The sequence below is a fragment of the Scardinius erythrophthalmus genome, assembly GCF_964197995.2.
Source record: "Scardinius erythrophthalmus genome assembly, chromosome: 9".
NCBI lineage: Eukaryota > Metazoa > Chordata > Actinopteri > Cypriniformes > Leuciscidae > Scardinius > Scardinius erythrophthalmus.
Genome location: NC_138229.1, coordinates 44151972 through 44169959, shown reverse-complemented (window position 1 = coordinate 44169959; position 17988 = coordinate 44151972). Strand labels below are relative to the sequence as shown.

The window sequence follows — 17988 nt, the reverse complement described above, 5'->3', positions numbered from 1 at the left end:
TAATTTATGTTATTTATAATTCATACATTTTTTCTGTGGCATTTTTTTTCTCTGCTGACAGTAGGCTACAATGTTAAAATAAACTAATATTTATATTGACACGAACACAATTTTTGTATAGCATTTATAATTATTATAGGCTACTTAATCTCCTTCTTTCCATTAGAGACATACAAATGTCTAAATTTTGCAGACCCGTCAGGTCGGGAAATAAAGCGGGTGAACACAGAGTATTTTAAGCGGTTGCTGAATAGAACCTTGTGGGAGCGGGACAAAAAAAAAAAAACAGTCCCATGCAGACCTCCTTAAACCTTAGGTGTGCATGTGTGTGTCCCGAATAAATAATAATAATAAAAAAGGAATAAAGTTAAAAAGTTGGACTGTAAGCGAATGAGGCATGATTGCTATTCACACCTTTATTAAAATGGCTGTAATCTGTTACCACAATAGTACTTGATCTGATTAAAATGATTTCCTTGATATATGCCTAAGGTGTTAAATTAAAAATTAAAAATCAAAATTAAAATTTGTCTAATCCAGTAATTAATTTTTTCTATTTTTGATCTGAGCACAATCAGAAAATCAGAAAACCCGTATTTATTCTTTTTTTCATTTTAGTTCAGGAAATAAATAATGGAAAAACAAGTCGTTTTTCATCTTTTTATTTTTGGTTTTAATTAGAAAAAAACGACTGAACGAATGATCCACGCGGACGGTGACGGACCCATCATATTCCGCGATTATAGGCCTATATATAAGAGTATTTAATTTGTATCCATAGGCCTACTCTGTGTAGCTGGCCCGCCATCTACTGGTTAAAAAAAATATTGGCCCGCGGCCAAAGTTACTTGCCGACCCCTGGTTTAGTCAACCAGTCAAATGCCTACGCTAATATTATGGGAGCGAAATCATTTGGTTATGTGTCGATGCTGAGGGTGGAGGAGACGCTCGCGAGCTATCTCTCTCCCGAATCGGCATCGTCATTTAAAGGGGTCATGACATGAGAAACCAAATTTGCCTTGATCTTTTGGTATATAAGAGGTCTTTGTACCATTAAAACGTCCTGCAAGTTTCATAACTTAAGACGTCCTCCCCATTATAAACAAATCATTTATTTAATCAAGCTCTAAATACAGCTCATTCTGGATCCATGGTATGAAGTGACGTCACGGTACGGAGTGACGTAGCAGTCGTTTGCATATGACCGCCTCCAGCGTAGAGCGTAGACAACAACGCCTCAAGCGCAAGATAACTAAGTTACCTCATTTCATCATCGCATCTGTCACGCGCTTCACATGTGTTCAGTCGACGTGCAGCGAGTGGGTCTATTTACAATAAGATTGCAATGTCACGACACGCAGATGTGCTGTTCCTGGCTGTGGACAAACAACATGTTTGAATAATATACACTGCTGAAAGATCCAGACGTCAGGGGAAGATGGATGCAGTTTATTTTTCGCGGACGTCCCAGTGACGTGTGTTCTCCACATTTCAAGGATGAGTGAAAGTTGAGAACAATCGCAGTTTGATGCTGGCTTTGCCAGAAAACTTTTGTACAAGATAAGGCCGTGTGGACTATTCTGGGCTACACAACGACGACGCAAACTGTAAGTAATGTAGGCTATTTAAAACTTAAAACTTTTTTTAAAACGTTAATTGCAGTTTAATTCATTATGAATAATCACCGTGTTTTTACTTAGTTTAGCCTACTTATTGTTTTATGACCGTCATGTTCATGCCCCGTAGGCTATTAAAAGATGTAGGCTGTTAAACTGACAAAATAGTTTCACACTTTCTATGTGGACGGGCTGATGCATTCTTAGTTGTGTTGATGGTTAATTTCCTCTGATTCCGACGCAAACATCATTGCAATTGCCTCGCACGCATCACCCGTTACTATGGTAACGGTAAACACAGCTCCGAAAAATCCGCACGTTTTGACAAGGGGGCGTTAACAATTGATGCATAGGCACTGACGTTATCCAATCATAACAGTGGGTGTTAACACTGAACTCTTAAAGGGGAAACACCCCCAAAACAGACTGTTTGAATCAGAGCATGAGAAACAGGGTGGGAAAAGGTCATAAATCACTCAATTTTAAACGTTTTTTGTCCAAAAAACTATAGTAATACTATAATTGCACCTAAGGGAACACAATAAAAGAAAAGAAAAAACCATGTCATGACCCCTTTAAGGCACCGGCTCTCCCCACCAGACCCCTTAAAAATACATCAGCACTGGTGGTTGAAACATTGCATGTTTCCACACAATGTCAATATTGCAAGCATACCAAGCTGACCTGTTGGAAGATGTTAGTAAGGGGGTGAGATTTCTGCTGACACAGTGAGGGAACTTCGTCAGGCAGCAGATCTTTCTCTCCGGGCCACCAAGGAGACGGCAAAGTCTATCGGCCGGTCTATGGCAGCCCTGGTGGCCACGGAGAGGCATTTGTGGTTAAACCAGACCCAGATGAAGGAAAAAGAAAAGTCCTTTCTCTTAGACGCCCCGCTCTCTCCTGCGGGCCTCTTCGGTGACGCAGTTAATACTGTCATCGAGAGGTTCCAGGAGGAGAAAAAGCAGGCGGCGGCGTTTCAAAAATGTATCCCCCTGAAAGTGAAGATTCCAGGGGCTGCTGAACGTAAAGGGCAGCCCCAGCCATCGAGTAGCTCCTCGAAAAGAGCGCAACAAAAACAGAGCGTAGCGTCTCATGCCCCCCCTCAGAGAAATTGTTGGGATGAGACAGGGAGCTCTCAGGCCCAGCCTTCTCGCGATGGGGCTGATCTGAGGACAGTCATTATCGCTAAGAAGTCTAAAAAGAAGTCCTGACACCATAAATGTCAGGACTCTGAGGGTGGCCCCCTCCGAGGGAGATTGGAGTACACCTCATCATATGGTGCCCTTTCTCTCTCGGTACCCTCAGGGGTCCGTTCTGTCAACCCTGCCCTCATGCCAGGGCACAGAAGGACCCGGCGAGCGCTTTCCTGAGGGATGCTCACACCCTCCGAAGAGGGATCTAGAGCAGTCAGATCAGTCGTTCCCTGCCGGTGCGCCGTTACAGGGCACTGTATCTGCCTCTCAAAACATTCCAGAGGCCAGCCTTGAGAGGCTGGTATCCTTAGTAGATTTTCTAGTAGAGTGGAAAAATCTTCCCAATGTGTCTCAGTGGGTCCTGCACACAATCGAAAGAGATTACGCTATACAGTTCAGGTCTCATCTGCCCCGAGCAGGCTCTGGTGATGGAACAGGAGGTTATGACTCTTCTGCAAAAAGGAGCTATAGAACGGGTTCCTCCTCCCAGCAGGGAATCAGGTTATTACAGCCGGTACTTCATTGTTCCAAAGAAAGACGGGGGTTGCGTCCAATTTTAGATCTGCGTCTTTTATATCGCAGTGTAGGGAAGCTCAAGTTCAAGATGCTCACTCTAAAGCAGATCGTGTCACAAATCAGGTCCGAGGACGGGTTTATCACGATAGATATGAAGGACGCCAACTTCCATGTGTCTATTCTTCCTCAACATCGGAAGTTCCTGAGGTTCGCTTTCGGGGGCGAAGCATACCAGTATCACGTTCTTCCGTTCAGCCTAGCACTGTCACCCCGAACGTTCACGAAATGTATGGATGCGGCTCTAGCTCCTCTGCATTTACAGGGCATCCGCATTCTGAATTACATCGACAATTGGTTGATTTTAGCTCAATCACAGTCTCAGGCGGTTCGGCATCGAGATGTCGTTCTCGCTCACATCATGAAATTGGGGTTGAGGCTCAACACCAAGAAGAGTGTGCTTTCTCCAGTACAGAGATCCACCTTTCTCGGTGTGGTGTGGGATTCGACGACGATGCAGGCACAACTTTCCCCTGCTCGTATTGCTTCGATTCTCGCTGCAGTAAATCAGATCAAGCTAGGCCAGTTACTCACTGTGAAACAGGTCCAGAGACTGTTAGGTCTCATGGCAGCAGCGTCCAACGTTATTCCTTTTGGCCTATTGCACATGAGACCACTTCAGTGGTGGCTCAGAACCAAGGGATTCTCCCCGAGGGGACATCCGCTCCGCACGATCATGAGTTTGCGACGGTGTCTTCGCGCCCTGGGTTATGTGGAAGGATCCTTGGTTCCTGTCCCAAGGTCCCGTGCTGGGAGCTCCTTGTCGTCGTGTAACGCTAACGACGGATGCTTCCCTCACGGGCTGGGGGGCGATCATGAGTGGTCGCCTAGCTCAGGGTCTGTGGCAGGTCCATCATCTCTCGTGGCACATAAACTGTCTAGAAATGTTGGTGGTGTTTCGGGCTCTGAAACACTTCCTCCCAGACCTGAGGGGCCACCATGTGCTGCGGTCGCGCCCATTATTCAAGCTAGCTTGTCAGATCCTTTCATGGTCCCAGGGGAAACTTCTGTCTTTGAGAGTGATTTATCAGATATCCTGTTGAGGCAGGGGCCGAGGCCCAGGGAATGGAGACTTTGGGAACATTTCGGTCGTGCCGAGGTAGACCTATTCGCTTCCCGAGAGACATCACACTGTCCACTGTGGTTCTCTCTCAGCCATCCAGCCTCACTGGGGTTGGACGCTATGGTACAGGCGTGGCCGAGGTCACGTCTGTATGCATTTCCCCCGATTTCTCTGCTCCCAGGAGTTCTGGAAAGGGTTCGCCGGGACGGAGTCAGCCTACTCCTGATAGCCCCGTTCTGGCCGGCCCGAGTATGGTTTTCGGACCTTGTGTCCCTCCTCGACGGCTCTCCCCTGAAGATTCCAATCAGGAGGGACCTACTATCTCAGGCGAGTGGGTCGATCCTTCACCCCCGCCCAGAGCTATGGAGACTGTGGGCTTAGCCTCTGAGGGGGCTCAGCTCATAGAGTCCGGTCTCTCGACTGAGGTCGTTGAGACCATTCTCCAATCCAGAGCTCCCGCTACAAGGAAGTTATATGCCGCGAGGTGGAAACTTTTCACCTCTTGGTGTGGAGAGTGTCAACAGGACCCAGTTAACTGCCCGGTTGGTACAGTGCTGGAGTTCCTGCAGGACCGTCTCTCCACGGGGTTATCCCACTCCACACTGAAGGTGTACGTGGCGGCCCTAGCTGCTTACCACGTTCTTTCGAGTGGAGTTTATATTGGGAGACACCCACTTATATCTCGCTTCCTTCGTGGCACTTTGAGGCTGAGGCCAGTAGTACGCAGACTACGCACGAGGGTACCATCATGGGACTTGGCCATCGTCCTAGAGGGTCTCTCCTTAGCTCTTTTCGAGCCCCTTGAAGAGGTTTCCGAGAAGTTCCTTACTCTCAAAACTATTTTCCTGCTTGCTATTTTGTCTATTGGAGACATTCAAGCACTCTCGGATGCTCCCTCATGCCTGGAATTCTCACCTGGCATGGCTAAGGCCTTCCTCTATCCTATACAAGGTTATGTTCCAAAGGTTCCAACTACTTTAGTTAGACCTGTCATACTGCAGGCTTTTTGTCCTCCTCCGTTTCTGACGTCGGACCAGTAGTAACTTAACTTGCTCTGCCCAGTTAGGGCTCTAGATGCTTATGTCCACAGAGCTGCCCTGTGGAGGAAGTCTGAACAGTTGTTTGTTTGTTTTGGGTCGCTCAACAAGGGGTGCCCTGCATCTAAGCAAAGGATGAGCAAGTGGGTGGTCGAGGCCATCTCACTTGCTTACGAGTCAGTCAGTCAGCCTTCACCTTTGGCTGTACTGGCTCACTCCACCCGGAGTATGGCTGCTTCTAAGGCTCTCCTTTCAGGAGTCTTTCTTCAGGACGTTTGTGATGCGGCAGGCTGGTCCTCACCGCACACATTCGTCAGATTTTATAGTCTCGATTTTAGCTCCACTCCTGGGGCGCAAGTTCTTTCGTCAGCCTGTGCGCCTTTATTACACACTACGGAGACTTGCTCGTATGGCGACGTGCCATACTTTGCCATACTCCCGGCATCCCCGTGATCGCTTGCTTCAGTAACGTCAGAAGCTGTCACGCTTGTGATTCTGGGTGCTTTATAGTTTCCTGGTCGGTGACGTCACCTGCCTACTACGTTCCGTCTCGCCATTGACTGATTTCATTCATGCTTCAGACGCACTACGCTGGAGGCGTTCCCACCGCGTTTCCACGCAGCGTCCATTCCCTTCGGGGAACTAAGTTTACATATGTAACCCGGGACGTTAACTATAAAACTGTAAATTGTGTGAGTGTGTGTATTTCTGTGGAGGATTAGATAAAGACACAGATGTGTTTCAGACACAGTTGATCCTCCTTTACTAAAGTGTTTTCTCTCTCTCTCTGTTCTTTGTGTCATCAGTGTAAGATCAGGCTCACATGTGTCCAGCTCTGTGTCTCTGAAGAGTGATCGGTCTAAAGGTGGAGAAGTACCAGACTTCAGTGAGAAATCACCATCATCTAATAAAAGGTATTTTGTGTGTTTACATTACATTATAGGGTTGCATTATTTGCCCACAGTGGTGTATGTGAATGATCTTGACTGAATTAAACAATAAGCCACAATAAAACTCAATTCCTGGGAACCTTATGAAACTCATCCCAGTGGGGTCAGCCCCAGGGCCGTGCACAGACCTTTTGAGGGGCATGTGCTGAAACTGAAAAAGGGCACCCCCCTGCCTTTTTTAATTTTTTTTTAAGCCTACATAAAAGGAAGAAATGGTCACATCTTCATGACAAATTCAATGACACAAAATAATAGTCTCAAAAGCTTTAGATTTATTCACGATTAATAACAACCATAATAATAATATAGATAATAGGCTATAGATAAACAGGGTAAGCTATTCTGTTTGGTTTTATAAACTAATATGTATTATTTGGTTAACATGATTATGTATGACATTGAGAAGAGGGGAAGGTAGAGCAATGAGTCAAGTATTTTTGACAAACTATTTTGAAATATAATTTAAGTAATTATGTCCAACTCAATACCAGATTATAAGAAACTATAGCCATACCGTTACTATAGCATATCCAACATGTATCCGCCTACCTGGCAATGAATTAAATCATAAATTACATTCTGCATGATAAAATCTAAAGATTTCACAGTGATCTTCTGTAATGTTTTTTTTAGTTACTACTACAACATTACTGTAGTAAAACCATGTTATAGCCTACGACATTTTATACATGTGAGGACGAGCGGAGAGTAGGCTATAGAATAGCCTACTATGGATTTTAAAATTAGCTAGATAGCGAATACATGCCTATTAACAGCCGTGAATTAACCATAATTTAATATTATCACCATAACATGATTAGCCTAAATGTTAATAAATTAAGTGTATCAGCAATCATAAAGCAAAGAAGACATTTCTTAGAAATATATGTTACCTAGGTGACGAGGATCACTCGTCGCTTTGTGTAAGTTCCCGTACGAAACAGCGCGGGGGCGCACCTGTTATGATTTTCCGATAGTAAAAACAAATTATATGTTGTTGTATTACTTATCAATATATAGTTTTTGACCAGCGAATGTGTGCAAGTGTGCATTTTTTTGTCCGTCATTAAAACGGCGCCGACTATGACTAGATGGCAAATGCTAGCCTAGACCTCTCTCAGGCGATGTCCCACATGTAAATGGTAAATGGTAAGACATCAAATAAATAAAATATGAGTCTTTATAGACATAGTGTTTAGTAGTACTTATTCAAACAACAAGATATTTATTTACCCTTCGCAAAACTTCGTTCAGCTGCTGCTGTCTACTGTGCGGCTGCTGTGGAACTTTAGTTGATTCAGTGAATATAGAGGGGGCGGAGTTATCAGCTTACTAACAGCTTGAGGATCGAATAAGATTTACAAAAGCTCCTTTTAAGAACTTTCATTGGCTAAATATTTGTAAAACAGACAGACAGACATAAAGGGTGACCAATAGCATTGATTTAAAAAATAAAATAAAAATAAAAACACCACCAAAAAAAGGGCACTTCGGAGTGTAAGGGCAAAAAGGGCATGTGCTCTGCACAGGTTGAGCCCTACCTGTGCACGTGCCTGGTCAGCCCTATGTTCTCACAGCCCTATGTTCCCACATTTCTAAGATTTTTTAAATTTTTTTTACGATTTGTCTAAACCCCTGTTACGGGTATGTTTTGGGGTGGGGTCAGGGGTAGGTCATTTGTGGGAACATTGTCTAAACCCCATTTACGGGTAAGTTTAGGGGCGGGGTCAGGGGTAGGCCATTTGTGGGAACATAGGGCTGTGGGAACATAGGGCTGTGGGAACATAGGCATGCTCCCATTCCAGTAACACAATTACACAGGCAGCCACAAGGAGACACAAATTCACAATGGAAAATAGATCATGAAACTAAACATGTATATATTTATCCATCAAACCGTAGTCATAAATGGAGAAATGCACGGCTATACTAAATTTAATTACTATTTGCAACATTAAACCTTTTCAAATGAGACGTAAGTATCTCCTTTACTAAAGTGTTTTCTCTCTCTCTCTGTTCTTTGTGTCATCAGTGTAAGATCAGGCTCACATGTGTCCAGCTCTGTGTCTCTGAAGAGTGATTGGTCTAAAGGTGGAGATCCACCAGACTTCAGTGAGAAAACACCATCATCTAATAAAAGGTATTTCATGAGTTTCTAATATTTTGTCACACATTGACTGTGTTTAAAAAATTGTATCAGTGAATAACAATCATGAAACATTTTTAGATCCAATATTTATCATTATTCCAATCAAATATTTATTAGAGTATTCACAGCAAATGCTTTTTTCTCTTTCTGTGATATTTTGCCCGGAAAATCAGTATCTATTTAATTACAGGCTTCAATGTGAGACATTAGACTCAGATGTTCAGACTCACAGGAACCACAAGAATTTCAAAGACAATCTTCTAGGAATCTTCCAGGTAGGAAAACACATTTTTATAAATGTTTAATATTTACAACAAACAAATATGTTATTGAAAAAAACAAATTTAATGTAATTCCTCTAGATCACTATTTTTCCTTTGAAGCACTTATATATTTTTTTATTTTTCTATTTGTTACAAATAACAGCTGGTTAACATGTTAATCTTTTAACTGGATTTTTTTTATAGATATTATAGTTATTGAATAAATAGTGTTGACGAAATGTAGATGTACAATGGTTTAAATTGTGTCTTTTTTCTTACTTTTGTTTGTAGGATCTTGAGAGCAAAATAATCACATTTCTGAAGAATGAGCTGGAGAAGTTTAAGAAAATATTACAAAAAGAGAACACACATCACTTTGTAAAGAACTTTATTGAGAACAAATCCAGTATCAAAGAATCAGCTCTTGATCTCACACTATATTACCTGAGAGAGATGAAGCAAGATGAAGCTGCTGATGCTCTAGAAGGTAAGAGACTCATTGTGGCAAGATGATCGAGGGCGGAGTCAGGGAAGATGCAAGTTTCTTAAGAAGCTTCTTGTTTATTTTTTTTTTCCTTTATATTTTCAAACACGTGAAAATATTTACAGTGTCAGGACAATAATAAAAAAAAATGCAAAACAAAAACTGTTCATAAAGAAAATAAATAGGCAGTAAGTTGCCAGGCTACGTCTCGTGGGACCCTGCACACTATACAAACCAGCATTACTATGCAACAGTTCTTTCTCTCAGCACAGCCCTGCTTCAACTGACCCCATGGGGCCTAATACAGCCTTAAAATAGCTGTAGCCCCACCCACTAGATCGCCCTACTGCTAAGAAAACAATTAACCATGAAACCACAGGAAAATAATTAAATAATAAATCAAACAAGCAAACAACAAATAAACAAACACATATCCAACATTTCTCCCCAACCAAAATCACATTTGTAAAGAAAAAACCCCTACAAGTAAAAACACAAAAACACCCCTGCAATAATGGTTTCTCCCGCCCATCACCCGCGAAACCCCTCTATTTCAACACAGTGGTACATCCCCTCGGCTTCCTCACGCGAAAGCAGGAAGTTGAACCGGAGATCGGGACGGTGGTGGGTTAAATGTGTACATTGTTATAATAACAAAGCTTTTACTAAATAAATAAAAGGTTTGACAGCCAGTGTGGATATTTTCATTACTTGATACCAAAAGACGTTAATACAGATGGGCGACAAAATGTCAATGTATAGTTTGTGTAATATATGCATGGAATCAAGCACAACCATTTGCCATTTAAGAATGCCGGTAGGCCTTTCCCTGCACCTTAAACAACATTGCATGCTAGCTGGTATTTATGGCAAACTGTAGTAAACGATATTGTAAATAGTGCACCCGTAATAGATCAGCAAAACGGCAATGACAGTGAAGGTTAGCGGCGGCGTTCGGCTGGCTGCTGGCTTTGTGAGCACGTCACAGCTCAGCTCGTGACATTTCCCCCCCCTTCTGGAGATGCCCCCTGTGGCATCCTAGACAGGAAGTCCGCCGTACAGTTCACTTTTCCAGCCCTGTACAAAACGTGAAAGTCAAATGGCTGAACTGCCAAGAACCACCGTGTGATCCTTGCATTAGAATCCCTCATTTGTCCCAGCCAAGACAATGCTCGGTGATCAGTCTCCAGGACAAATTTGCGCCCAAGCAAATAGTATCTGAAGGAGTCCAATGCCCACTTAATTGCTAGGCACTCTTTCTCCACTGTGGAGTAGTTACATTCCCTCGGCAGCAGCTTACGGCTAATGTAGGCCACCGGTTGGAGTTGTCCACTGTCTCCCTGCAACAGAACAGCCCCCAACCCTCTCTCAGAGGCATCGGTCTGTACCGTGAAAAGTTTCTCAAAGTCTGGGCTGAGGAGCACAGGCTCCTTGCACAAGGAGCCCTTCAAGTCTTTAAAAGCTGCCTCACACTCCTGAGTCCAATCAACCTTATTTGGCTGGCATTTGCGGGTCAGCTCAGTCAACACCACTGCTTTCTCAGAAAAGTTTGGGATAAAGCGTCGGTACCAACCCACTAGCCCTAAAAAGGAACGCACCTGTTTCTTGGTGGTTGGTCGCTCTGCAGCCATGATGGCCTCCACCTTCCCTACTTGCGGGCGGATGACACCTCGGCCTAGCACAAAGCCAAGGTAGGAAGTCTCTTCTTTAGCCAAGGCACATTTCTTTGGGTGGATGGTCAGGCCCGCCTCTTTCACCAGGGAGAGGACATGCTGTAGATGATGCAAATGTTCCACCCAGCTTGCACTATAGATGACGATATCGTCAAGGTAGGCGGCGGCAAAGCCCTCTGTCCCCCTGAGTACTCTATCCATAAGGCGCTGGAATGTGGCTGGCGCTCCATGCAACCCAAATGGAAGCACTGTAAACTGGAAATGACCAAACGGCGTCCTGAAAGCCGTCAGCTCCTTGCTCTCCTTTGACAAAGGCACCTGCCAGTAACCCTTGCAGAGGTCAAGGGTAGTCAGGAACTTGGCCTTACCCAAACGCTCCACCAAGTCATCAACCCTCGGCATGGGGTAAGGATCAAACTTGGCCTGGGTGTTGACTTTCCGGAAGTCCAGGCAGAACCGAAGGCCACCGTCCTTTTTAGGAACCAAGATGATTGGGCTGCTCCACTCACTGAAGGATGGCTCGATCGCTCCAAGCTGTAACATCATGTCCAGCTCCTCCTTCAGGACCGGTAGCAGGCGTTCTGGTACCCGGTAGGAAGCTTGTCTCACCGGCTGTTCGTCCTTCAGCACAATCCGATGCTCCACTACCGCTGTCCGTCCCGGTCGCTCCACAAAGAGGCCTTCAGGTAAGCAGTGACTTAGCTCACGCTGTCGAGCCTCTGACAGATGACTCACATCCAGCTTGCTCTCCTCGTCACGACCAGGCAAGTACTGCTCACTGTACTCTTCTTCCTCCTCAACCGCACGGATTAGCATTGCAGACACTGCAGGCTCCGGCCTCTCACTCCACTTCTTCAGCATATTTACGTGGAAGACCTGATGTTTCTTGCGCCGGTCTGGCATGTGGACCTCGTAGGTCACTTGTCCCATCTTCTTGGTCACCGAATACGGCCCCTGCCATTTTGCAAGCAGCTTGTTGTCTGAGCTTGGCAGCAACAGCAGGACCTTCTCCCCCGGTTGGAAAGAGCGTGTACGGGCTGACCGATCATACCACGCCTTCTGCCGACCTTGCGCCTTTCGGAGGTTCTCCTGAGCCAAAGCAGTTGCAGCTGCAAGCTTCTCCCTCATCTTCAGGACATAGGAGATGATGTCTGTCTTGCCTGAGGTCTCTCCTTCCCAGGTTTCCTTCAAAACATCCAGTGGACCTCGAACCTGGTGTGCATACAGGAGCTCGAAGGGTGAGAATCCCGTTGATGCCTGAGGGACCTCCCTGTATGCAAACAGCAGGTAAGGTAGCCACTGGTCCCAGTCCTTTCCAGTGTCATTCACAAACTTCCTGAGCATGTTCACCAGGGTCTGGTTGAACCTCTCAACTAGTCCATCTGTCTGTGGGTGATAAGGAGTGGTTCTGATTCTTTTTATCCCTAACAGATCATACACTTGTCGGAGGATTTTGCTCATAAAGTTAGGGCCCTGATCTGTTAGGACCTCACAGGGAATCCCTACTCGGGAGAACAGGTGCAACATGGCCGTAGCAACCTTTTTAGTAGTGACCTCTCTCATTGGAAACGCTTCTGGGTATCTGGTTGCATAATCACATATAACCAAAATGAATCTGTTCCCTGACGTGCTCCTCTCCAGGGGTCCAACTATGTCTATTCCTATCCGTTGAAAGGGAATATCCACAACCGGTAAGGGAATTAAAGGGGCATGGGCAAGGCCTTTGCCTCCCGATAACTGACACTGGGGACAGGACTTACAAAAGATCTTCACTTCTCCAAATAGCCCTGGCCAATAAAAACGCTTGCCTATTCTCTGCAGTGTTTTCATATAAGCTAAGTGTCCAGCCCATGGTATAGTGTGACCTAGCTCCAACACCTCTTTTCTGAATTTGTGGGGCACCACTAGCTGAAGTCCTTCCTCACTCTGCCTATAAAGGAGGTTGTTCTGCAAAATGTACCCTTCCTTCCCAAGTACAGGAACAAAACAAAAACCCTCCTCTGCTTTCTTAAACAAGGGGCTCAGGGTAGGGTCCGCCCTCTGCTCTTTAGCCAGATCAACCTTAAAAGTTACGTTCTCCTCCGTCAAACTAGGGACATCTACCTCCGCCTCCGGCTGCATATGAGAAAGTTCTAAAATCTCTCCAACCTTTTGTCTGCGCCTCTCATACCTCTCTTCCCTGGTGTATGTGGGCTGTACCTGAATATCCTCTCCATGATAAGGCAATTCGGACAGGTCTTCTTGGTGTTGCTCCCTAGCCATAGCTCTAGTGACTACCCCACACCAAGCAGTCTTGCTCACTAGTTCCGGCAGTACAGGGAGATCCTGCCCCAACAACACTGGATAGGGGAGTTTTGGGACTAGTCCTACTCTAAGCAGATATGTCTGACCACACACCCTAACATAAACATCCGCTGTGCTGTGCTCGCTCGGATCACCATGAACACAAACAACAGTAAGCTTGTCATTAAAGTTCTTGAACTCTTGGGGGACTAGATCAGCTTGCACCAATGTCTGTGAACAGCCTGTGTCTATGAGAGCCGTGACCAGCTTGCCATTAAGCTCGATGGTAATAACAGGGTCCCTGTTCTGCTGGTTCTTAAAGGGTGAGGTGGGATTGGGAACATAACACAGGTGGGTGTACTTAGACTTCCTGAGGGGGCAAGAGGGGCTCTTATGACCTTCCCTACCACAATTAAAACATGTTATGCCTTGCAGCTTGCCACTATCTGGGGGAAGGGACAGGGCATTTCCATTGTGACTAGGGGTAGCTTCAAAACCAACTCCTCTACCAACACCCACAGACTTACCCCGGGCTTGTCTGTCCAGCATTCCAGCATACCGGTAGCTCCTGGGGCCTCTGTGTGCTGCCACAAAGTTCTCTACCAGTTTGGCAGCCTCAGCTGCAGTTGCTGGGTTGTGCTCCTTGACCCAGGTCTTCACCTCTGGATAGAGTACTCTGAGATACTGTTCCAGCACAATAAGTTCCATGAGATCCTCTTTGCTGCTCCGATCGTACTTGACCCAGTTGCAGAAGAGATCCTTCAGCCGGACGTAAAGCTCTTGGGGCGTCTCCTCCGGCCTGGTCTCCAAGGCTCTAAACTGCATGCGGTAAGTTTCCGAGTTGATCTCATATTTTTTTAGCACTGCCTCCTTTAAAAGGTCATAGTCCAAAGTGCTCTCCGAATCCATAGCTACAAACGCACTCCGGGCCTTGCCAGTCAGGAGCGGAATGAGATGAATGGCCCAGTCCTCCTCTGGCCAGTCAAAGACTGTTGCGAGCCGCTCAAAGGTGGTTAGGTAGTGCTCGATATTATCAGAGTCTTCCAGCTTAGCCATCTTTGGTTCATAGCCTCTAGGCCGACGGCTGGGGGTTGATGGTGGCTCAGGTGCAGGGTCCTGTAAGTCCGTTGTAAACGGTACGGTCCTCCGTTCCCGAGTCACCTCCACATCCAGCTGTAGCTGAGTCACCTGATGGGTGAGGACTTGGAACTGATGGGCTTGCCTGGACGACTCCTTCTCCAGCCGCTCATCTCTGGCCCGTTGCACCTCCATAAAGGATTCGAACATCTTTGCCATCCGGTTGAAAGCAGGATCAGCAGTGGCGGGATCTGGAGTGGGCTCCATATGCTCAGTATCGCCTCCCATCGCTCCATCTTCCTCCGCCTTCTTATTCCTTCTGGTGGACATCCTGGCTTGTTTTAACTCTTCACTTCCACCTGACTCCAAATCCCACTTCTGACACCAAATGTGGCAAGATGATCGAGGGCGGAGTCAGGGAAGATGCAAGTTTCTTAAGAAGCTTCTTGTTTATTTTTTTTTTCCTTTATATTTTCAAACACGTGAAAATATTTACAGTGTCAGGACAATAATAAAAAAAAATGCAAAACAAAAACTGTTCATAAAGAAAATAAATAGGCAGTAAGTTGCCAGGCTACGTCTCGTGGGACCCTGCACACTATACAAACCAGCATTACTATGCAACAGTTCTTTCTCTCAGCACAGCCCTGCTTCAACTGACGCCATGGGGCCTAATACAGCCTTAAAATAGCTGTAGCCCCACCCACTAGATCGCCCTACTGCTAAGAAAACAATTAACCATGAAACCACAGGAAAATAATTAAATAATAAATCAAACAAGCAAACAACAAATAAAAAAACACATATCCAACATTTCTCCCCCACCAAAATCACATTTGTAAAGAAAAAACCCCTACAAGTAAAAACACAAAAACACCCCTGCAATAATGGTTTCTCCCGCCCATCACCCGCGAAACCCCTCTATTTCAACACAGTGGTACATCCCCTCGGCTTCCTCACGCGAAAGCAGGAAGTTGAACCGGAGATCGGGACGGTGGTGGGTTAAATGTGTACATTGTTATAATAACAAAGCTTTTACTAAATAAATAAAAGGTTTGACAGCCAGTGTGGATATTTTCATTACTTGATACCAAAAGACGTTAATACAGATGGGCGACAAAATGTCAATGTATAGTTTGTGTAATATATGCATGGAATCAAGCACAACCATTTGCCATTTAAGAATGCCGGTAGGCCTTTCCCTGCACCTTAAACAACATTGCATGCTAGCTGGTATTTATGGCAAACTGTAGTAAACGATATTGTAAATAGTGCACCCGTAATAGATCAGCAAAACGGCAATGACAGTGAAGGTTAGCGGCGGCGTTCGGCTGGCTGCTGGCTTTGTGAGCACGTCACAGCTCAGCTCGTGACACTCATGATCATCTGTCTGATTGTCTCTTATAAATGTATGAGAGAAAATTAAGACTAAAACTATATATTTTCTGTTCCTGTGTTTAGATGAGCTGTTCTTCATTCCTCAGCTGAAATGTGGCCTAAAGAAGAAGTATCAGTGTGTGTTTGAAGGTATTGCGAAGCAAGGTGACTCCACACTTCTGAATAACATCTACACAGATCTCTATATCACTCAGGGTGGCAGTAAACAGGTCAATACTGAACATGAGGTGAGACAGATTGAAGTTGCTTCCAGACACCATGAAGCACAAGAGATACAGGTTGAATGTACAAATTTGTTTGAAGCTTCTGAACAAGACAAGGAGATCCGAACTGTACTGACAAAAGGAGTCGCTGGCATCGGAAAATCAGTCTCTGTGCAAAAGTTTGTTCTGGACTGGGCTGAAGGAAAAGAAAATCAAGATATCGGCTTCATATTTCCTCTTCAATTCAGAGAGATGAACTTAAACGAGAAAGAAAAACTAAGTTTGATGGACCTTATAACTCAATTTTTCCCAGAGACAAAAGGACTGAACCTTACAAGAAGGAATCAGTTCAAAGTGCTGTTCATCCTTGATGGACTGGACGAATGTCGTCTTCCTCTGAAGTTTGATTGTAATGAGACGTGGCGTGATGTATCATCACCAGTCTCTCTGGATGTTCTCCTAACAAACCTCATGAAGGGAAATCTGCTTCCTTCTGCTCTCATCTGGATCACCACCAGACCAGCAGCTGCCAGTAAGATTCCTCCTGACTGTATCGACCGGCTGACAGAGATACGAGGATTCAGTGACGCACAAAAGCAAGAGTACTTCAAAAAAAGATTCACTGATCAGAATCAGGCCAACACAATCTTAGATCACATTAAACAATCAAAGAGTCTCTTTATCATGTGCCACATCCCAGTCTTCTGCTGGATTTCAGCCACGGTTCTCCAGAACATTCTGGAGGAGAAAAGAAATAATGATGTGAAAAACACTCAGGCTGATGAGATCTCTAAAACACTGCAGGAATCAAACACTGAAGACACTCCCAAGACTCTGACACAAATGTACACACACTTTCTCCGCTTTCAGATCCAGCAGAGCCACCGAAAGTATGATGGAGAATACACACCAGATGTTTCCTGGGATAAAGACGCCATCCTTTCACTGGGGAAACTGGCATTTCATCAGCTGGAAAGAAACAACCTGATCTTCTATGACACAGACCTGGAAGCCTGTGGTATTGACGTCTATAAGGCATCAGTGTACTCAGGCATGTGTACCCAGATCTTTAAGGAGGAAACAGGGATCGTTCTTGGTACCATGTACTGCTTTGTTCACCTGAGCATTCAAGAGTTTATTGCAGCCCTTTATGCACATCTGTTTCTAGACATCAACAAGTCAAGTGTGTTTGATCATGAGTCTACAGAACAGGAAAACAGAAATGAAACCATGATTGATTTTCTCAAGACTGCAGTGGACAAGGCGCTCGAGAGTGACAATGGACACCTGGACCTTTTCCTTCGCTTCCTCCTCGGTCTGTCACTCCAGTCCAATCAACGACTCTTACGAGGTCTGTTGACACAGCAAGTCGGCAGTGACCAGAGCAACAAGGAAATAGTTCAGTACATTAAGCAGAAATTAGAAGATGATCTTCCTGCAGAGAGATCCATCAATCTGTTCTACTGTCTGAATGAACTGAACGACCAAACTCTAGTGAAAGAGATTCAGACCCACTTTAGCAAAGGAAGTCTCAAATCTGGTGACCTTTCACCTGCCCAGTGGTCTGCTTTAGCCTTTGTGTTGTTGACATCAGAGGAAGAGCTGGAGGAGTTTGAGCTTCAGAAATTCAAGAAATCAGACGAGTGTCTCATTAGATTATCGGCAGTCATCAAAACCTCCAGAAGAGCTCTGTAAGTCTTTTAATATATTTTGTCATGTTTTGCTCTCATCTGAAAAATGTCTTTATCTACATTACTCTATAGTGATTCCCCATCATGAACATGAACTTATCCCTGTAAAGCCTGACATATGAAGTAATAGTCTGAAAATGAATTAGTCAAATTAAATTAATTAATTAATTAATTAATAGAATTATATATTTGCTCATACTCATACTTGAGGAAGAAAAGACATATAGTAGGCCTACTCCTCCTAGGCCATCCAAAGTTCATTCTTGTTCATTTTCTCTGAACATCACTGTTCACTTTTTTTTTTAAACGTTTATTCATTCGGATCCATTTGCGAT

General features: G+C 44.8%; 1 protein-coding gene across 1 annotated transcript in view; it reads left to right on the top strand.

The window, feature by feature from the left end:
• LOC308695883 (protein NLRC3-like) overlaps positions 1-17657 on the top strand; it is a gene marked incomplete at both ends in the record, with an annotated part of 36443 nt that extends 18786 nt beyond the window's left edge. Inside the window, 5 exons of the mRNA XM_081374144.1 lie at positions 6289-6396; positions 8465-8572; positions 8772-8856; positions 9136-9331; positions 15823-17657. Of these exons, the coding sequence (XP_081230270.1) occupies positions 6289-6396; positions 8465-8572; positions 8772-8856; positions 9136-9331; positions 15823-17657 (2332 nt within the window). The remainder of the gene's footprint in view (positions 1-6288; positions 6397-8464; positions 8573-8771; positions 8857-9135; positions 9332-15822) is intronic.
• Between the last annotated feature and the right edge of the window lie 331 nt (positions 17658-17988).